The sequence below is a fragment of the Trachypithecus francoisi genome, unplaced genomic scaffold (genome assembly GCF_009764315.1).
Source record: "Trachypithecus francoisi isolate TF-2019V2 unplaced genomic scaffold, Tfra_2.0 Lachesis_group17, whole genome shotgun sequence".
NCBI classification, from domain to species: Eukaryota; Metazoa; Chordata; class Mammalia; order Primates; family Cercopithecidae; genus Trachypithecus; species Trachypithecus francoisi.
In genome coordinates this window covers 38200123-38223297 of record NW_022681462.1, presented here as the reverse complement: position 1 = coordinate 38223297, position 23175 = coordinate 38200123, and the positions used below count along the sequence as shown (strand labels likewise).

The 23175-nt window shown below is 42.5% G+C and overlaps 1 protein-coding gene across 1 annotated transcript in view; it reads right to left on the bottom strand.

Moving 5' to 3' along the window:
* The window catches only part of RMND5A (required for meiotic nuclear division 5 homolog A), a 75139-nt gene extending 52223 nt beyond the window's left edge, over positions 1-22916 (bottom strand). Inside the window, exon 1 of the mRNA XM_033175377.1 lies at positions 22083-22916. Coding sequence (XP_033031268.1) covers positions 22083-22224 — 142 coding nt within the window. The 5' untranslated portion in view covers positions 22225-22916. The remainder of the gene's footprint in view (positions 1-22082) is intronic.
* Positions 22917-23175: the final 259 nt, after the last annotated feature.

Here is a 23175-nt window from a genome sequence, read left to right as displayed (position 1 = left end):
AACAAGATATCCACATGCAAAAGAATCACATAATATATAAAAACTAATTCAAATGAGCCGTATGCAGTGGCTCATGCCTATAATACAAGCACTTTGGGAGCCCGAGGTGGGTGGATTGCTTGAGCCCAGGAGTTTGAGACTAACTTGGGCAACATGGCAGAACTCCGTCCCTACAAAGAATACAAAAATTAGCAGGCGATGGTGGTGCACGCCCCTAGTCCAAGCTTCTAGGGAGGCCGAGGTGGGAAGACTGCTTGGGCCCAGAAGGTCGAGGCTACAGTGAGCCGCGAGCATGTCACTACACTCTAGCCTGGGCAACAGAGTGAGACTCTGTCTCGAAAAAAACAAAAACAAAAATAAAAATTAACTCAAAATGGAATAAAGACCTAAATGTAAGAGCTGAAACTATCGAATTCTTGCAAGAAAACAGATACATTTTTGACCCTGAATTAGGCAATGGTTTTTCAGATATGACACCAAAAGCACAAGAAACCAAAGAAAAAATAAAATGGACTTCATCAAAATTAAAAACTTTTGTGTTGCAAACACTATCAATAAAGTGAAAAGATGATTCATAGAAGGGGAGCAAATATTTGGAAATCACATTCTGAAAGGGTCTAGTATCCAGACTATATAAAGAACTCTTAAAGCTCAACAATAACAAGACAAACAACGCAATTTAAAAATGGGCAAAGCACAAGGCACCGTTCATGCCTGTAATCCCAGTACTCTGGGAGGCCAAGGTGGGAGAATCACTTGAGCCCAGGAGTTTGAGACTAGCCTGGGCAACAAGGCAAGACCCTGTCTCTACAGAAAAAAAATACAAAAATGTGGCTGGGCATGGTGGCTCATGCCTGTAGTCCTAGCAACTAGGGAGGCCGAGGCAATTGGATCCCTTGAGCCCAGGAGGTTGAAGCTGCAGTGAGCTATGACTGCACCACTGCATTCCAGCCTGGATGACAGAACAAGACCCTATCTCAAAAACACAAAAAAGAAGTCACAGATTTGAATAGACATTTTTCAAAAGAAGATACACAAATAGCCAATAGGCACACAAAAAGATGCTCAATAGTATTGGTCATTTATGAGATGAAAATCAAAACTACAATGAGATACTACTTCATGCCCACTGTGATTGGCTACCAGGAAAACACAGTGACAAGTGTTGGAAAAGATGTGGAGAAATTCAAAGCCTTCTCCATTGCTATTGGAATATAAAATGGTGCAGACACCATGGAAAACAATTCGGCAGTTTCTCAGAAAGTTAAACAGTTACCATATGACCCAGAAATTCCACTCCTAGTTATATATCCAAAAGAACATGTCCACACAAAAACCTGAATCAGAATGTTCACAGTAGCATTATTCATAAGACAAAAACTGGTAACAAACCAAACCTGCAAATGATGAATGAATAAACAATGGACCAGTCATTAAAGGAAATGAGGTACTGATACATACTATGACACAGATGAACCTTGAAAATATTACATTAAGTATTCAATAAGCCAGACACAAAAGGCCACATATTGTGTCATTTCATTTACATGAAAGGTACAGAATAGACAAATTTACAGAGACAGACGTAGATTAATGGTAGTCGGGGTGAGAGGAGGCAGGGTGGGAATGGAGAGTGACTGTTAGTAAGTGCTGGATTTCTTTTGGAAATAAAGAAAATGTTTTTTAAAAGAAAGTTATACCTCCTATCCATCCAGACTTATTTATTTCTATATCAGCAGACAACAAGCTGGGAAAAATATAAAAAATAAAAAGGGTGCCAGGCACAGTGGCTCACGCCTGTAATCACAGCACTATGGAAGGCCAAAGCAGACGGATCACTTGAGGTCAGGAGTCTGAGACCAGCCTGGCCAATATGGTGAAACCCCATCTCTACTAAAAATACAAAAATTAGCTGGGCGTGGTGTTGGGCAGGCGCCTGTAATCCCAGCCACTAGGGAGGCTGGGGCAAGAGAATAGCTTGAACCCTGAAGGGGGAGGCTACAGTAAGCTGAGATTGCACCACTGCACTCCAGCCTTGGTGACAGAGTGAGACTCGAGACTTGGTCTCAAAAACAATAATGATAAAAATAAAAAAGGAGGAGGAGAGAGGTCACCTAGAATTTACCACTGAACTTCCACGCACCAACCTTGAAATCTGCTGATATTTTCAAATCGTAGTAACTTATATACCTGGAGTTTGGTGCTGTTTGTTACCTCCTTTTCTTCCTTTACCATCTACAAATTCCTCTAATTTTTGGTTTTCAATTTTATGAATCACAGATACAAGCAGTTTATGGCCAATTAATTAACATTGAGAGTTCTCAGAATGCTCCAAGGAAAAATAATTTCTACAAGGTATTTGGAAACTCAAGAAAAGCAGAATGGAATAATCTGAAAGAGAACCCTGGGAAAGCCCTGTTAAGAGAGAAATATTTCACTAATGCATTTTCAAATGGATTCAGTGGAAAGCAGCCAAAGGTAAAAACAGGTTTGAAAATCACTATAATGACCAGACTGACAGTCAACCAAACTTCTATAAGTCCTACTAGGAGAGTTCTAATTTTTTTTGATCTCTCTGTATGAAAACACAACTTGCTTCTAGGAGAACCTTTATGTGAATGAAATCTAACTGGATTCAGTTCCTAGAAGAAAAGCTGGGAAATTAACTGTGACAGCCATCTGCACCATAACTACATCCAGGTTGGCCACTGCAGTGGTCACTTATCATCCAGGAGAAAGTCCTGCACTAACTGTGTCTTCCAATGTAATAAACCCAGGGAACCCAGGCCCAATACATGAGCCTGAAAGAAACAGCTCTGACGCAATGCTCACTCGTCACTGAATAGTCACAAGTACTTTTTAAAGTCACTTGTATGATTAAACAAGTATAAGAATTAGCATGTTCAACACAAGCAAAGAACCAACATATGTAGACCATCTACTTGTGTTGCTTTATTAAGTTAAAAATTTCAATACAATAGAACAGCCCCTTTTATTATATAAACAGATTTTAAGCACAACACTCTCAAAATTTTCAAGTTCTGCCCTTGAGCCTCACTGCTTTGCCATTTTAGGATGTATGCCCTCTAGTTTCACAGAAACAATAAATTAGAAAAATGTTTCCATAGCATCTTATACTTCCCTATCAGAGTTTCACACTTTGTTGTAAATAGTTATTTGTCCATTACTCCCACAAAATTAACTTTAGTAGGAAATATGATTAATCCCCAATGTTTGGCATAGTAACTGGCATATACTACACATTCAATAACTAGTTACCAAAAGAATAAATATGAAAATAATTAATTATGTATTACATAATCTCAATTTCAAACCCAGCATTGAAGACTGTCTGGTACTACCAACACCCTCTGAAATTGCCAGTAGTTTCACTCAGCAGTTCACTGATCCCTCACTCACTCACAGAATGTTTAGCATCTGCTACACAGTATCACTGCACCCTAAGTTCTCCAAATATCAAGTAAGTTAGGAAATAATACTGTTCCTGATTGTTAACAACATTGTCGCCTAAGTAGAAAATCCCAAGGAATCTACACACAAACACAATTCAAGAATAGGTGAGAGTTCAACAAGGTCACAGTATCCAAGATCAACACAAACATACAAACACACATATGCCCACATATTTTCAAATAAGACATATTCATAAAAGAGTCCCCCTGCATCAGTTCCTTCTCTCTTCCAAATAACAACCTCTCCCACCAACCCCAGGAATTAATGGGTTTGTGCTCTGACTCAAGTCACTTTTGAGACAGTTTCTTTTTTACAAAATGATTTCCATGTTTGTCAAAGATGCAATGAAACATCTCTAGTATATACTGTGACCCTACAAAAGTACATTCTAAGTCAGAATATAGGAAGGTAGAACAAACTTATATATTAAAAGGGTGACTGGTTTGCACAAAGCTAAAAACTATAAAATCCCTAGTTATACCTTGGTTACACCTTCAATAGTTTTAGCATTTTGTACATACATTTGTTTTACTTTCTTCCCTATGATCACAAGGGTTAAAAAAAAACTACGTCTTGTGTCCAGCTCTGTGACAAGATTTACCCACTATTTTGACTCACCTTAATACAATCAAGACAAATAAATCATTAACACTGACAAGTATGTTTCTCATCCCTACTCAGTATTTGCACTTTTAATTTTCTGTCTGCCACTTATTTTTATGATATGGGGGGATGGGGGCTCAACTGCACAAACACACGGTTAAAGATAGCATTGCTAAAACTAAACAGCTGGTTGGTAGGCAGCACACCATGTTGTAGCCTGAAATGTCTGCTCATCAGGAGATAATAAAAAGTTCTAATTTGGTCTATAAAAGGCAGTTAGTTTAAAGGTGTCAATTACACCATGAAATAACACGCTGCCCACGAGTCAAACACGTGAGACATGAGACCCACCATACTTGAGAGCACTCTATAAAAAAAGAGGGAAGCACAATATTAAAAAGTATTGTTGTGGTGATGATTTTCAAAAAGGTTGAAAATATCACCACTTAAGACTAGAATATTTTCAGAGAAATAAGATTTCCCAGAAATCACTAAGACCTGGCTTGACATTTTAATGAATATCCTGTAGGCAGGAAAAATTTAAAATATCCAAGTTTATAAATATTACATGTATTGCATTTGAGCTCTTCTGAGTTATGAAAAGTTAACTCCACTTTCATAAGACGGACAGAGATCTTAAATTTAGAATTAAGTGGAAAGCAAAACGGAACACAAGTTCTGATGCAGATAAATACGAAGAAATCCACTTAGGAAACAAACCTAACCGTACCTAAATAAAAACTCAGACCTCATAGAGATATACTTCGGAATTCATTCTAGATTAGCTATTTAAATAAAAACATTAAAATCAGAAAGCTAAAAGAGTATTAGGCATCACTAAGAAGGCTGGTGCGGGGGAGAATCTATGATATACCACTCTTATAAAAGCCTTGATGCCTTAAAATACAAAATGAAACCAAGAAAAAACAGAAAAAAAAGGTAAACGGGAGAACTATGACATTTAGATTCAATTAATATTTATTGAGCGCTGAAGGCCTGCATCAGCAGTGTTCAAGATACTTTTCCCATGTTATCAATTTCTATACAGATTTAAGAAATTTAGAAAGGGAATAAAGTAGATAAAGGATAAAAAGATCTAAGACTGACTCTACAAAAATCACTGACAAGGTGACCATGGATATCCTTGCAAAGTATTAGAATAGAAAAACTTGAAACTTGAAAAGGTAAGGTTGGTATTTTTTAAAAATAAAGGACTATTTCACTTCATCCGTAGTAAAATAAACTGTGGTACACTGAAACTTTGGGGTTCTTGTGAGCTACTTCAGCACCTAGGACACAGCGGCTGCTTAGAAGAAGGAGAAAATGCACAAATAGAACACATCAATTTTCTTCTGGAGGCAGACACAGAAAACAAAATTTTTTCTGTATATTAGTAGCTGGTAAATCTGCAAAGTAAAAGAAAGCATGGTATTTGGTGTTCAACTCCTGACCTTTCAGAGAACAGTAAATTGACAGACAGGCATTCTGATCCAGAGAGATTATTAAAGACCACTGCATCAAATTAGAGGCACAGTGTGCTGCAAAACCAAGCATGAGGAAAAAACGAAATAAAGTTAATATTTAAGAGCTAAATTACATGGTACAGACTAATAGTGCTACTGGAGCAAAGAACAATATCAATGACTATCATAGAGAAGACAGGAAAGGCTTCAAAGTATATGAGGCAAGAACTGCAGAGAGAAGAAAAAAGATACAGGCACGAGATTTTATTTGTTTGTTTGTTTGTTTTTGTTTTGAGACGGAGTCTCGCTCTGTCGCCCAGGCTGGAGTGCAGTGGCGCGATCTCGGCTCACTGCAAGCTCCGCCTCCCGGGTTCACGCCATTCGCCTGCCTCAGCCTCCCGAGTAGCTGGGACTACAGGCGCCCGCAACCACACCCGGCTATTTTTTTTTTTTTTTTGTATTTTAGTAGACACGGGGTTTCACCCTGTTAGCCAGGATGGTCTCGATCTCCTGACCTCGTGATCCGCCCATCTCAGCCTCCCAAAGTGCTGGGATGAGATTTTAAACATATGTCTGTGACAGTCACATTGTAGAGAACCTGTTCACTCCCTTCAAATTCCAAGTATAAAGACTTAATCTCTAGGCATCTCATTTATCTCTGAAATGAATGGTGGAACCATAGTAGGTTTCCTGTAGCATTGGAATCTGGATTTCATATTTAAAAATCAAACTCAGGCCGGGTGCCGTAGCTCACGCCTATAATTCCAGCACTCTGGGGGGCCGAGGCGGGTGGATCATTTGAGGTCAGGAGTTCAAGACCAGCCTGGCCAACACGGTGAAACCCCGTCTCCACTAAAACTACAAAAATCAGCCAGGTGGTAGTGGCGCACACCTGTAATCCCAGCTATTCGGGAGGCTGAGGCAGGAGAATCACTTGAACCCAGCAGGCAGAGACTGTGGTGAGCCAAGACACTACAATCTAGTTTGGGCCACACAGTGAGATGCCCCCTCCACCTGCCCACCCCCCCCAAAACAAAAACAAAAACAAAATCCAACTCAGATTTCTACCTTCCCCTCTCCTAAACTTTCTATTTTCTACCTGGTTCCCTAATGATCTACCCATCATTCATGCTTAAAACCTTGGATTAACCTTTGGTTTTTCCTGCCCTTTTCTCCTACTCTGCCAGACTCCATCCGTGCACCAATGGTCATTCCTTCCCTCAGAAGATCCCTTTCATGGGTCCCTTTAAATTTCTACCACCAGTACCCAAAGACAGGTCCCTATTTCATCAAATCTAGGTTGACACTTAGCCTTAACTAACTAACCTTCTTGCCTCTACTCAAACCTCACTCCCAACTCCAAACCAATCTAAATATTGCTGACAACTGGTCTCTGATGATGTCCCTGTCCCCTCCCTATTCAAAATGTCCCCACCCCACCCCAAAGTAATTCAATATCTTCCCAGTCTACTACTTTCCCTGGTATCCATGGCTTTACAAAATCTGATTCCAACGTAATTTTAATGCTCTTATCGCCTTTCCCCTGCAATCTGGTCATTCACCTCTCACTCCTCTACACCTTTGTTCTTGCCATCCTCCCCTCCAGGCACTCCATCTGCTTTTTCTACTATTCACATTCAATCTCTGCTACTAAAACTTCCCATAGGTAAAAAGAGTCTCTCCTTGTCTTAAATCCCACCCCTTTTTGTCTGCACCACTCATGTAGCATTTAGCCTAGATACATAAGCTTGCATTATAGGGCACTGCTTTTGTTTGCGTGTTTGTTAAAAAAATGCCAGTCTCATCTCCCTAACTGGACACAAAGTTCTTAGAGGATGAAAATGCTTGTTCTTTGTAACTCCTAGAAGATTTTGCTTAGTTCTACCTATAAATGGTGATTAATAACTACTGATGGGGGCGGAGCAAGATGGCCGAATAGGAACAGCTCCAGTCTCCAACTCCCAGCGCGAGCGACACAGAAGACCGGTGATTTCTGCATTTTCAACTGAGGTACTGGGGTCATCTCTCTAGGGAGTGCCGGACAATCGGTGCGAGTCAGCTGCTGCAGCCTGACCAGCGTGAGCTGAAGCAGGGCGAGGCATCGCCTCACCTGGAAGCGCAAGGGGGAAGGAAATCCCTTTTCCTAGCCAGGGGAACTGAGACACACAACACCTGGAAAATCGGGTAACTCCCACCCCAATACTGCGCTTTAAGGAAACAGGCACACCAGGAGAATATATCCCACACCTGGCCGGGAGGGTCCCACGCCCACGGAGCCTCCCTCACTGCTAACACAGCCGTCTGCGGCGATCTATCCGCAAGGCAGCAGCGAGGCTGGGGGAGGGGCGCCCGCCATTGCTGAGGCTTAAGTAGGTAAACAAAGCCGCTGGGAAGCTCGAACTGGGTGGAGCTCACAGCAGCTCAAGGAAGCCTGCCTGTCTCTGTAGACTCTACCGCTGCGGACAGCGCACAGCTGCAGTCCATTAGGGGAAAGAGCGGGGCCGCTGCAGACCCGAACGACTCTGTCTGACAGCTTTGGGGAGAGCCGTGGATCTCCTAACGCGGAGGTTGAGATCTGAGAACGGACAGACTGCCTGCTCAGGTGGGTCCCTGACCCCTGAGTAGCCTAGCTGGGAGACATCCCCCACTAGGGGCAGTCTGATACCCCACACCTCACAGGGTGGCGTCACCCCTGAGAGGAAACTTCCAAAGAAAGAATCAGACAGGTACACTCGCTGTTCAGCAATATTCTATCTTCGGCAACCTCTGCTGCTGATACCCAGGCAAACAGGGTCTGGAGTGGACCTCAAGCAATCTCTAACAGACCAACAGACAGTCCTTCTGACTGTCAGACGGAAAACTATCAAACAGGAAGGACACCTATACCAAAACCCCATCAGTACGTCACCATCATCAAAGTCCAGAGACAGATAAAACCACAAAGATGGGGAGAAGCAGGGCAGAAAAGCTGGAAATTCAAAAAATAAGAGCGCATCTCCCCCTGCAAAGGAGCGCAGCCCATCGCCAGCAACGGATCAAAGCTGGTCAGAGAATGACTTTGACGAGATGAGAGAAGAAGGCTTCAGTCCATCAAACCTCTCAGAGCTAAAGGAGGAATTACGTACCCAGCGCAAAGAAACTAAAAATCTTGAAAAAAAGTGGAAGAATTGACAGCTAGACTAATTAATGCAGAGAAGGTCATAAACGAAATGACAGAGATGAAAACCATGACACGAGAAATACGTGACAAATGCACAAGCTTCAGTAACCGACTCGATCAACTGGAGAAAGAGTATCAGCGATTGAGGATCAAATGAATGAAATGAAGCGAGAAGAGAAAACCAAAAGAAAAAAGAAGAAAAGGAAATGAACAAAGCCTGCAAGAAGTATGGGATTATGTAAAAAGACCAAATCTACGTCTGATTGGGGTGCCTGAAAGTGAGGGGGAAAATGGAACCAAGTTGGAAAACACTCTTCAGGATATCATCCAGGAGAACTTCCCCAACCTAGTAGGGCAGGCCAACATTCAAATTCAGGAAATACAGAGAACGCCACAAAGATACTCCTCCAGAAGAGCAACTCCAAGACACATAATTGCCAGATTCACCAAAGTTGAAATGAAGGAAAAAATCTTAAGGGCAGCCAGAGAGAAAGGTCGGGTTACCCACAAAGGGAAGCCCATCAGAATAACAGCAGACCTCTCGGCAGAAACTCTACAAGCCAGAAGAGAGTGGGGGCCAATATTCAACGTTCTTAAAGAAAAGAATTTTCAACCGAGAATTTCATATCCAGCCAAACTAAGCTTCATCAGTGAAGGAGAAATAAAATCCTTTACAGATAAGCAAATGCTTAGAGATTTTGTCACCACCAGGCCTGCCTTACAAGAGACCCTGAAGGAAGCCCTAAACATGGAAAGGAACAACCGGTACCAGCCATTGCAAAAACATGCCAAAATGTAAAGACCATCGAGGCTAGGAAGAAACTGCATCAACTAACGAGCAAAATAACCAGTTAATATCATAATGACAGGATCAAGTTCACACATAACAATATTAACCTTAAATGTCAATGGACTAAATGCTCCAATTAAAAGACACAGACTGGCAAACTGGATCAAGAGTCAAGACCCATCAGTCTGCTGTATTCAGGAGACCCATCTCACATGCAGAGACATACATAGGCTCAAAATAAAGGGATGGAGGAAGATCTACCAAGCAAATGGAGAACAAAAAAAAGCAGGGGTTGCAATCCTAGTCTCTGATAAAACAGACTTTAAACCATCAAAGATCAAAAGAGACAAAGAAGGCCATTACATAATGGTAAAGGGATCAATTCAACAGGAAGAGCTAACTCTCCTAAATATCTATGCACCCAATACAGGAGCACCCAGATTCATAAAGCAAGTCCTTAGAGACCTACAAAGAGACTTAGACTCCCATACAATAATAATGGGAGACTTCAACACTCCACTGTCAACATTAGACAGATCAACCAGACAGAAAGTTAACAAGGATATCCAGGAATTGAACTCATCTCTGCACCAAGCGGACCTAATAGACATCTATAGAACTCTCCACCCCAAATCAACAGAATATACATTCTTCTCAGCACCACATCGCACTTATTCCAAAATTGACCACATAATTGGAAGTCAAGCACTCCTCAGCAAATGTACAAGAACAGAAATTATAACAAACTGTCTCTCAGACCACAGTGCAATCAAACTAGAACTCAGGACTAAGAAACTCAATCAAAACCGCTCAACTACATGGAAACTGAACAACCTGCTCCTGAATGACTACTGGGTACATAACGAAATGAAAGCAGAAATAAAGATGTTCTTTGAAACCAATGAGAACAAAGATACAACATACCAGAATCTCTGGGACACATTTAAAGCAGTGTGTAGAGGGAATTTATAGCACTAAATGCCCACAAGAGAAAGCAGGAGAGATCAAAAATTGACACTCTAACATCACAATTAAAAGAACTAGAGAGGCAAGAGCAAACACATTCAAAAGCTAGCAGAAGGCAAGAAATAACTAAGATCAGAGCAGAACTGAAGGAGATAGAGACACAAAAAACCCTCCAAAAAATCAATGAATCCAGGAGTTGGTTTTTTGAAAAGATCAACAAAATTGACAGACCGCTAGCTAGACTAATAAAGAAAAGAGAGAGGAATCAAATAGACGCAATAAAAAATGATAAAGGGGATATCACCACCGACCCCACAGAAATACAAACAACCATCAGAGAATACTATAAATGCCTCTACGCAAATCAACTAGAAAATCTAGAAGAAATGGATAATTTCCTGGACACTTACACTCTTCCAAGACTAAACCAGGAAGAAGTTGAATCCCTGAATAGACCAATAACAGGCTCTGAAATTGAGGCAACAATTAATAGCCTACCCACCAAAAAAAGTCCAGGACCAGATGGATTCACAGCTGAATTCTACCAGAGGTACAAGGAGGAGCTGGTACCATTCCTTCTGAAACCATTTCAATCAATAGAAAAAGAGGGAATCCTCCCTAACTCTTTTTATGAGGCCAACATCATCCTGATACCAAAGCCTGGCAGAGACACAACAAAAAAAGAGAATTTTAGACCAATATCCCTGATGAACATCGATGCAAAAATCCTCAATAAAATACTGGCAAACCGGATTCAGCAGCACATCAAAAAGCTTATCCACCATGATCAAGTGGGCTTCATCCCTGGGATGCAAGGCTGGTTCAACATTCGCAAATCAATAAACGTAATCCAGCATATAAACAGAACCAAAGACAAGAACCACATAATTATCTCAATAGATGCAGAAAAGGCTTTTGACAAAATTCAACAGCCCTTTATGCTAAAAACGCTCAATAAATTGGTATTGATGGAACGTACCTCAAAATAATAAGAGCTATTTATGACAAACCCACAGCTAATATCATACTGAATGGGCAAAAACTGGAAAAATTCCCTTTGAAAACTGGCACAAGACAGGGATGCCCTCTCTCACCACTCCTATTCAACATAGTGTTGGAAGTTCTGGCTAGGGCAATCAGGCAAGAGAAAGAAATCAAGGGTATCCAGTTAGGAAAAGAAGAAGTCAAATTGTCCCTGTTTGCAGATGACATGATTGTATATTTAGAAAACCCCATCGTCTCAGCCCAAAATCTCCTTAAGCTGATAAGCAACTTCAGCAAAGTCTCAGGATACAAAATTAATGTGCAAAAATCACAAGCATTCTTATACACCAGTAACAGACAAGCAGAGAGCCAAATCAGGAATGAACTTCCATTCACAATTGCTTCAAAGAGAATAAAATACCTAGGAATCCAGCTTACAAGGGATGTAAAGGACCTCTTCAAGGAGAACTACAAACCACTGCTCAGTGAAATCAAAGAGGACACAAACAAATGGAAGAACATACCATGCTCATGGATAGGAAGAATCAATATCGTGAAAATGGCCATACTGCCCAAGGTTATTTATAGATTTAATGCCATCCCCATCAAGCTACCAATGACTTTCTTCACAGAATTGGAAAAAACTGCTTTAAAGTTCATATGGAACCAAAAAAGAGCCCGCATTGCCAAGACAATCCTAAGTCAAAAGGACAAAGCTGGAGGCGTCACACTACCTGACTTCAAACTATACTACAAGGCTACAGTAACCAAAACAGCATGGTACTGGTACCACAACAGAGATATAGACCAATGGAACAGAACAGAGTCCTCAGAAATAATACCACACATCTACAGCCATCTGATCTTTGACAAACCTGAGAGAAACAAGAAATGGGGAAAGGATTCCCTATTTAATAAATGGTGCTGGGAAAATTGGCTAGCCATAAGTAGAAAGCTGAAACTGGATCCTTTCCTTACCCCTTATACGAAAATTAATTCAAGATGGATTAGAGACTTAAATGTTAGACCTAATACCATAAAAACCCTAGAAGAAAATCTAGGTAGTACCATTCAGGACATAGGCATGGGCAAGGACTTCATGTCTAAAACACCAAAAGCAATGGCAGCAAAAGCAAAAATTGACACATGGGATCTAATTAAACTAAAGAGCTTTTGCACAGCTAAAGAAACTACCATCAGAGTGAACAGGCAACCTACAGAATGGGAAAAAATTTTTGCAACCTACTCATCTGACAAAGGGCTAATATCCAGAATCTACAAAGAACTCAAACAAATATACAAGAAAAAAACAAACAACCCCATCAAAAAGTGGGGAAAGGATATGAACAGACATTTCTCAAAAGAAGACATCCATACAGCCAACAGACACATGAAAAAATGCTCATCATCACTCGCCATCAGAGAAATGCAAATCAAAACTACAATGAGATACCATCTCACACCAGTTAGAATGGCAATCATTAAGAAGTCAGGAAACAACAGGTGTTGGAGAGGATGTGGAGAAATAGGAACACTTTTACACTGTTGGTGGGATTGTAAACTAGTTCAACCATTATGGAAAACAGTATGGCGTTTCCTCAAGGATCTAGAACTAGATGTACCATATGACCCAGCCATTCCACTACTGGGTATATACCCAAAGGATTATAAATTACTCTACTACAAAGACACATGCACACGTATGTTTATTGCGGCACTATTCACAATAGCAAAGACTTGGAATCAACCCAAATGTCCATCTGTGACAGACTGGATTAAGAAAATGTGGCACATATACACCATGGAATACTATGCAGCCATAAAAAAGGATGAGTTTGCATCCTTTGTAGGGACATGGATGCAGCTGGAAACCATCATTCTTAGCAAACTATCACAAGAAGAGAAAACCAAACACCGCATGTTCTCACTCATAGGTGGGAACTGAACAATGAGATCACTTGGACTCGGGAAGGGGAACATCACACACTGGGGCCTATCATGGGGAGGGGGGAGGAGGGAGGGATTGCATGGGGGAGTTATACATGATATAAACGTCATGCACATGTACCCTAGAACTTAAAGTATAATAAAAAAAAAACAAACAAAAAAAAACTACTGATGAGGTGATCTAAAGTTCAGCTGAAATAATGCCTATCTACTCCCATGCAGTTCTTTCTAAGGGCTTTTTCTCTTCACTGGTGTCTGTACTAACCAGAAGCACTGTTATGTACTGTGCCATGGTCTTGTTTTTTTCGCCTTTCAAATATGAGTCTGGTCTCTCCAACTAAGTTCCTTAAAGACTCTTTCTGATACCTTTTCAGCATTCTTTACAATGTTAATCAGACCACTTGGCACAGAACCGTATTTAACATAAACCAGTAATAAAGACACCTAAATATTACTCAAAGTGTCTCAAACAGTGCGTGGACCAGGCGTGGTAGCTCACGCCTATAATCCCAGCACTTTGGGAGGACGAGGTGGGCAGATTACAAGGTCAGGATATCAAGACCATCCCGGCCAACATGGTGAAACCTCGTCTCTACTAAAATTAAAAAAAAAAAAAAATTAGCCAGGCCTGGTGGCGTGTGCCTGTAATCCCAGCTACTCAGGGGACTGAGGCAGGGGAATCACTTGAACTCGGGAGGCGGAGGTTGCAGTGAGCCAAGATCGTGGCTGGAGCCACTGTACTCCAGCCTGGGCAACAGAGCGAGACTCCGCCTCAAAAAAAAATTTAAAAAGTGCTTAACACTACTTAAGGCACAGACTTTATAAATAACACATCTACCCTGTTTTACAAATTTCAAAGCCAGTTCACATCTATTATCTATTTCATTCTCATAACTCTGTGATGTCAGTTAACTGAAGGAAAAACTGGCTAAACAAGATTGTAGGATCAGGCTGGGTGCAGTGGCTCACGCCTGTAATCCCAGCACTTTGGGAGGCTGAGGCGGGTGGATCACTTGAGCCCAGGAGTTCCAGACCAGCCTGGCCAACATGATGAAACCCCGTCGCTACTAAAAATACAAAAATTAGCTGTGCATTGTGCACACCTGTAATCCCAGCTACTTGGGAACACATGAATTGCTTGAACCTGGGAGGCAGAGGTTGCAGTGAGCTGAGATCACACACCTAGGCACTGCAGCCTAGGTGACAGAGTAAGACTCTGGCTCCAAAAAAAAAAAAAAAAACAAAAAGGTTGTAGAACCAGTAAACTGGCAGTGCAAGGATTCAAACCCAGACCTCCTGGGCCCAGGGTCAAAAGTTTAGGTACTACTCCACAAGTACAGACTCATCTTCTCAACTAGCCTCCAAGTTCCTGGAGGACCAGGGCCATGAATAACATTTCTTTTAAAAGATTATTTCCTCATCTCCTCCCAAATGTCTTTATGTATCAATAAGATGAATTAAACCTATATGAATTCTGTAGATACAACAAACTCATCAGAAATAACACACAGCCTGACACTACATTGTGCCCCTGTAACAGTAACAGAAGAAATCACCATCCAGGCCTCCATCTTAAGTGGAGATAGATTTGGTAATATAAGCCTATGTCCTCCCCAAACGACATTCCCAAACAACCATTTTGAGCTCAGCCACACAACCACCACATCCACATAAGGTGAAAGCATACTGCATTTCTCAAAATCCTCGAGTCCTGCCAGATAGTCTAGTCTTTGTTTTTTGAAGGGTTGAGCTAACATCTAATCTAAAGAGAATGGCCAGAAGTTTCTGCTACTCTTAGAGCTTTCAAGGAAACGGCCAGTTAGAGAGCATCATCTCCTGGAAGTACCATGGGTCTCCAAGTACACATAGCTCAGAGCCAGGGCCCTCCACAATTTTCTCCCAAAACTGCATTTTTGGATCATTTTCAAAGACTTCAGAAGCCTTACAGATGAAGAAGCAGGGCCCTAAATAAAAATAAGTTAGCTTTAATATTCCAAGTGAACAGTTTGCTAAAACACCATTTTCACCATCCTAAAGACTAAGAGACTAAGACATGAAAACAACAGAAACTTCTCTATCAGCTGTAGTATAATAGTATCACAGAAGTGTTGGCAAGTTTCTCCTTACCAATGTTATTATCCAGAGTTTACTTTAGAAATAAAATAACTTTAGGAAAATAACTTTACCATGTCAAGCATTAAAGTAACTTCAAAAAAGTTCCCAAGAGGAATATGAACCAAGTTGTATTCTCTAGTCTACAGATTAAGTCATACTAACAACTCACTACTTGAATTATATGAACATTATAGTTAGGAGGCAAGGCAAAAGCTGAGAAGGCGAGACTACTCAGGAAAACATCTCAGAAAATGTTACTGATATAACATGTAGCTGTTCCACTGTAATAGACATATATTACTGTGTCTGGGTTTAAGTGTTCCTTTCTAGAACTGTCTCTTCTCTACCTGATGAACAGTGTATCATAAGGCCATATACCTCCTGAGGGGGTGAGCACAGCTCAAGGTGGCCAGAAGACCTGGCTCCCTGGCCCCAATTACTGATTCAGGGAGAGAATCCAAAACAGAATAATAAAGGTACTCCCTGGAGTATCTTCAACAAAATAGCCATGTTCCTGTCTTTTGAGTTCCATTGGTCATCTCTACCCCATGGGAAGAAAACTTCCCTGAAAATGAAGCCAACAGTTGACAGAAGAGAAGATCAGTCCTGATGACATCCTTGGTGCCCCTGGAGCCAGCCTAGCGCTAACCTCAGCCTATTTATACATCAACAAATTCCATTTTAATAAAAACTATTATGTCACCTGCCAGTCTAAATGAATAAGGTGCCCAATAACAAGGAATTAATTATCTCCAGAGTGAGCCTGGAAAAAAAAAAATGGCTAACAAAGTTAAATCTACTACTAAACCCAACAGGAAACACCAATATATTCACCATTTATTCTTATCACCTAAAATAGCCTAAATAACTAGAGCAACAGTCTGTTCTTCTCTCAGAATATCTGAACAATGTCCACTCAAACTTTTATTTATGACCTACTGATACACTATTTTCCAGACTAGATGTTAAACACAGATACCAAATCGTATTCAAAACAAAGTCACTATTGACTCAAGAGTGTCTTGTCAGTATTTAGCAAAAGTCTAGGTAACAAAGGGGCAACCTGGCTATGTGGCCTACTCCATGTACACCACAGAATAAGGCTAAAAAGGTAAACAAGCTACTAGTCTACCAAGCCCTGATATAATACATTTACTTTCGTTCAAAACAATATATTCAACACTGGTCAGCTCTGAAAAAGCACAGATCATTCATATATACAAATAAGCATACTTTTCAACACATATATATAATATACACAATCCAAATTTTAGAGTGGAAGATTATACCTAACATGCGACCCTCAACCTCTGGATTCCGTGTCCTGATGCAATATCATGCCATAACGATGAGTTAAAAATGTGACCTCCACAAGATTTTTTTTTTCATGTTTACTTGCCTACTTAAACCTTCTCATTTGTTACCCCCACATTTTTAAAAAGAAACCAGTTCTCCAACTGGTAACCAAATTTTCAACAGTTTCTTTGATTCAACAAAGAGATACGGGTAGGAGTTATGGTTTACATGAGTTTTACTACTAAAAGTCACAAAATACACATACACCAAAGGAGTTTTAGGTGCCAATAGAGTATATGTTGATCATTCCCACAGATGAAGACGTCTTTACCAACTTGCAAAGTGAGATAACACTAAGTCTTAATCATAGTAAATGGAAATACATATCCGATTCCTTAAAGAAAAAACGAAAAGTGACAAATCGTCATTTCACTGGATTCTTTCAAAATTTTTTCTGGAGGTCAGGCGTGATGGGTCACGTCTGTAATCCCTGCACTTTGGGAGGCCGAGGCAGGTGGATTGCTTGAGGTCAGGAGTTCAAGACCAGCCTGACCCACATGTTGAAACCCTGTCTTTACTAAAAATACAAAAATTAGCCAGGCGTGGTGGTGGGCGCCTGTAGTCCCAGCTACTTGGGAGGCTGAGGCAGGAGAATTGCTTGAAGCAGGAGGCGGAAGTTGCAGTGAGCTAAGATCACACCACTGCACTCCAGCCTGGGTGACAGAGGGAGGCTGTCTCAAAAAACAACAATGAAAATTTTTTTTCTGGAAACTGGCATTTATGTCTGTGAAGTGGGCAACCAGGTGGTCCAGGAACAAGAGTAGAAAGATTTTTCACTGGGTATCCTTTTTTATCATTTGAGTTTATACCATTTGAATGTACTATTTACTGGGTTATCTTTTTCATTGTTTGAATGGATACCATTTGAATGTATGACCTACTAAAAATTAATAAATGCATTTTAAATTTAGAAAATTCCTTGAAAGTCACTTTCAGAAACCACATTAGAACTCCATTAAATAATAGTCTAAAAATAATCAGAAAAAAATACTGCATGTCCCTTACTCTTACAAAAACTGCAATTTTCCCAAGTATACTTTAAACACGTCCTGAAACCATTACCAACTGTTTCTGCCTAATTTTCTTTCACAAAGTATGAATTCAGAATACCAGCAAAACATGATAAATAGTTCTTTTCTGTTTTTCCCTTCCACCACAGTGGTGCTAATGGGAAACAACATAAATTTGCCAATAGGAAAAAAATGCTAAAAGGCATATAATCACAAATCAAATCACCAAAATTTAACCATACAGTAGCTAACCCTGTTAACTCAGAGTTATCCAAAGCGTGGGTCCCATATCACTGACGCAAATGGTAATTTTAGCTAGTATGTAATCTAATATTTAAATGGTTATGAATTTATTTTAACATGTAGTGTATTATACCTAATACCTACACACCACATGTAGGACTACACAAATATCATCGCCTAAGATAAATCTACTTAAGTAAAATCGTTAGTCCATCTGAAAAGTAAGAGTGCACATGTGTATGAGTGAAGTTTTAGAAGCACCAGTGCACTATACAAATTAGATCGAGGCACACTGGGAATGACCACCAGCCTACATTAACCACAATGAACCTTAGACCAAACTGTGTGCTCACAGGGAAACCCTCACTGAAAGGCTGACACAACTAAATGACAGAAGTTGTGATCTCTATTCCTTTTACCTTGGGCACCTCACTGCAGGCTCTGGCTCACTCCCCACCCTCCTATCTACCACCCTAAGGTTTCTAATTCCAAAGGCATGAAGTCTAGAGTCAATCAGTCTCCAGGGAGAGGAATGGTTTGAGCCTTGACACAGCTCTTCAATATTCTCCCTGGTTCTTATTGCTTCTTCATATTTCTATTACACCTATGTTGTCCCTGAACCACCAATATTCCCTAACTGGCTATGGCACCAAGTCAAAGCCTGCACTTCCCTCTTAGAGCCTTATATTCCATTATTGTTCTCTGCTGCAAGCCTGATACCAGCACAACCCCATCTAAAAAAAAAAAAAAAAAAAAAAGATATTCTGTTCTGAGGCTGACGGATTTGGCCAGAGGTGGATTAAACGGGACAGCACAAACCAATTCACCCAGGTATGAGAGACCAGCCCATACTACCTTCATTCCCCCAAGGGTATTTGCACTAAGAAACTTTCATTTAAAAAAGATTAATGAGAGAAATTTTATGTGAAAGATTTTCAGCCTACTTAAAGGTGATTTAGACCACCTGAGAAATTTTAGGGCTCACTGCAGGACTATCTAACTAAACTCTATTTATGTAAGATCAGTTTCCATCACAAACTATCCTAACAGCTCATTTAGTATATAGCTGTCTGCTCACATTAGAGAGGAAAAAACATTTTTAACATAAAACATTCATCCTCAGAAACTGAACCAATCCCCCTTTACGTTAGCTAAAGGATGCTTCTGCAACAGTCATTCACCAGTACGATGCAATGATGTGTTCCATATAGTCCTCAAAAATTCTGTTTATTCACACAGATTCTTGCAAGATTACCATATGTAATATCAGAGAATGAGGTCCGAAGTCCTGACAAACGGGTCCCAAGTAGAGCCTCTCAGGTTACCGGGATCATCTGCCCAGACAGGTATATTCAGAAGCCCTAAAGTCTTCCCTTTAAACTTGAAAATAGGGTTCCAAACTCAGTTTTCAGTGAAATACCTTTGAGAAGAGTATATTTAAGTTTCAACGTAATATCTACCACATCACCTGCTGAGAACTTTAATTTAGAAATCACCTGTTTTCAAAAATACAATAGCCCAGATGCCAAAAAATGATGTTTATCTTCACACAAAAGAACACCAAAAGAAGAAAGATTTTATTTGGGAAACTACACCTGACACTTGTGGTATTTATTTTCTTTCACGTTTTTACTAAGTTTTAGCTAAAACTAAACTACCTTTAGTCACTTAATCCTATTATTGAAGAATTAAAGGAAATCAAAGAGATACCAATATAAGACTAGCGATTTGGTAGACAAGGGGGAAAAATTAGGCTGAAAAAGGAACACACAAACTCACCAACTCAGACTGTTTTTAACAGCATAGCATACTGTGGCCAGCACCCCTCGGACCATAAATTCTGAGAAAAGTTTCCTAGTACCCAGTGAAGAGGTCAAAAACAAATTCTTGCCTCAACAATTCCTCACCATCATTTTATCCATTTGAGACTGGCCCCAAATTTTCTAAAACAAAGCTCACAATCACATCCCCCTTCAACTTACATCCTCTATCATGGAAGAAAGGTACTTTTTGTTCCATCATTTTCCTCTCAAACTCTGCCTATGACCTGGTCCCTACAAAGGAAATGTTCCTTCCACCTCTCCAAGTCTAGGCCCTTCATTCTCTTCCTCCACTGGTTCCTTGGCGGGGCCGGGAGCACAGAGGGAATACCTCCCACCGCTGTACTGGATTTCCCACACCTCGGTTCACATCACATTTTTCTTCTTAACCCCCAGTAATCTGGCTTGTCTTAGCAATTCTATGAAACTGCAAGCACAGAGGGTTACTGACTCCCAATAGCCAAATAAAAGCCGACCAACTTCTCCTTTTCTAAGCCCTCACCCTTTTGGGTTTCTCCTGGCTCTATCCAGCCTTGGCTCTCCACTCGCCAAGGGAAATTCAAGACTGTGGTTAGACCCCAGTCTTTCTTCTGTGCAATCTAAGTGATCTCCTCCACTGTCCTCCTAGAAATGACATCAGAAAACAGTCTTAGACCTATGCATCTTCAGCCACCAGTAAATATGAGAGCCCTCGATTCTATCTTCATTAAGCCCTTCAACTTTACCTCACATGTCCAAAACCAAATTCAAAGTCTTCCCAGGATTCCTGTCCCATTCCACCTTCACTTCCCTGTATCTATGAACTATATCATCATCGCCACGTCAAATTTCCCTTCACAGGCAGCCACCAAGGTCTGCTCATTTTTCCATACTAGTATTGCAACTCCTATGATAATTAGTATGGTTTTTCCATATTAATATCTCATCCACTATGACTGCAGGTTTGCTTCCTTCCTGGAGTTCAAAAATGACTGCAGTGCCCAGAATGAGAAGTTGCTGTAAGACTCCTTTCCCATGGACCAGCACCCATCCTCAACTGAAATGCAGTCTGGGAAAACAAAGTGTGAAAAAACGAAGGAAGAGGGGAGAGACACTCAGCTAACGCCACTGCCCTCATCTCACCTGCCACAAATAATCTGGATCTTCCCCCAGCTACCAAACCGTCCTTCACATAAATTTCTGTTCAGTCCACAAGCTGAGAAGCCCCCTCAGCCTCTTTAATAAACCCATTAAATAAGTCCTTTACTTCTTGATCAAGAGGAATCATCGCTGTGACTTTTTAAGTGTAAGAAAACCAAGCCTTTAAAAGTACTTGTCCTCAGGGCTTGGGGCAATAAAAAAAAAAAAAATCTAGGTGAAACACCTTCTATAGGAAAATTTATTTTTTTTTTTGAAAGAACTTGACCAGACAAAGCAAGTAACCAGCAACATGTGCACAATTTACTTGGGCAAACGTCGCCCGCTCCTCCTCAGTGTCATCAGAAGGTACACTAGGAGAACAGAAGGGTTTGATTGAGCTGGTTTCCAAGGAACCATGTCAGAGCCGCTGCGGAGTTAGGAGCTGCGTCCACACAGCAGCCAAATCATGAAGTTGCAGGAGCGGCTGTTGTTAACCCACAGCTAAGAATAACGCTCGACTTTCCAAAATAAGACGAAGAAACGAAGTCCCCAGGCCAAGGATTCGCGGCGGCACAGAGGGGAAAGGGGTCCGCCTGCACTGCCCTCATCACTCAGAGCCTGGAGTCCCAGGCGATTCGCGCACGGCCCGCAGGACCGCGCCGCTGGCACCACGTGAGACCCTCGGGGCCGGCTGGGGGCGGGGGACGAGGGGCGCCCACTCGGGGGGGCAGCAATTTGCAGGTGCGGTAGGCGGCCCCCACACCCACGTTTATCCGGACTGGAGCCCGCAGCTCCTGGCCGGGTTTCCGGGTGGTTCGCGCTCCTTCTGAATTAGCAACGAAGTCGCGGCAGGTTTGAGGTAAATAGGACGAAAAGAGGAGAAAAAGTCTCAGGGGTCTGGGGTCCTCCGCGCCCCAAGGAAGGCGAGGGCCGGGCCAGAGGTGCGAGGGTGGGTGAGGGGTTCTCGCCGCGGGGCCGGGCCGGGACTCGGGCGGTGGGCCTTGCACCGCGCGCCCACGCGGGCCGCCCTACCGTGGCTCTGCAGGATCTCGTGCTTGAGGCCGCCGGTGTAGTCGATGAGCTCCTCCAGGCCGCGCTCGCACAGCTGCCCGTAGCCCGAGAACTTGTGCAGCACCTTCTCCAGCTCGCGCTCCACCGTCACGCACTGATCCATGCCGGAGGCTGCGGCGCTCGGCTCCTCGGCGCCCGGGTGTCCGCAGCCGTTCGGCCCGAGCCCCGCCGAGGCCGCGTCCTGCTCCTAGTCCCCCAAGCGGGCGGCGCGGGAGGCTGAGGGCGGCCGAAGCGGCGGGCGCACTAGCCGCGGCGCCGGGGGAGCCCCGCGCAGCCGGAGCCCGCCTGCCCCATGGCGCCCTGGCCCCGCGGCGCGTCGCCGCTGCTCCCGTTTGCTCGCTCCACCAGGCCCCGCGTCTCCGGGCCCCGCTCGCGACGTTAGGGTACCCGCAGCGGCGCGGCCGATTGTTTTTGTTTTCAGGGGAACCGACTGATGACCTGATTCTCCAGGGCGGCACCAAGCGCCGCCGACTGGGGGAAGGGGATGGCCACCCGGGCGAGGAAAGGAGGCGGCGCGGGCCGTACCAAGCGCACCCTCGGGTGGGGGGCGACCCGGGGAGAGCGGGCGGGGGAATGCGACGGGCGCCCACACGCGCCCCTGCTCTAAAGGTGTGGGCCGTACCACGCGGAAGGCGTGCGAGGGAGAGGGCGAGGGTGGAGCGAGGCCCCAATTGGCCTGAGGAGTTAAATAGGTAACTTTAGAGACAGCCCCAGCGCTCGGAGAGCGCTACAACTACGGTCTCCGTAAACAAGGGGGCGGAAACCGGCCTTCACTCCGCCCAGAAGTGGGGAAACCCAACCAATGGGCGCGGGGAGTGGTAAGAAACCAATCCCTGGCCGAGGCGTAAGCCTTCAGCCAATCCAGGCTGAGGGGCCAAACCAACGGGCTCGCTGTTGGAGGGGGTAACTTGGAGAGCATACCGAGAGACGAGTAGTTTCTGGAAAGCTATAGGGGAAAACCAGGCAAAAATACAAAGGGCTGTTTTCCATAGGACGTCGCCCTGACCCCAATTTATTTCGTCTCCTCATCCCTCTTAAGGGAAAGGGGTACCGT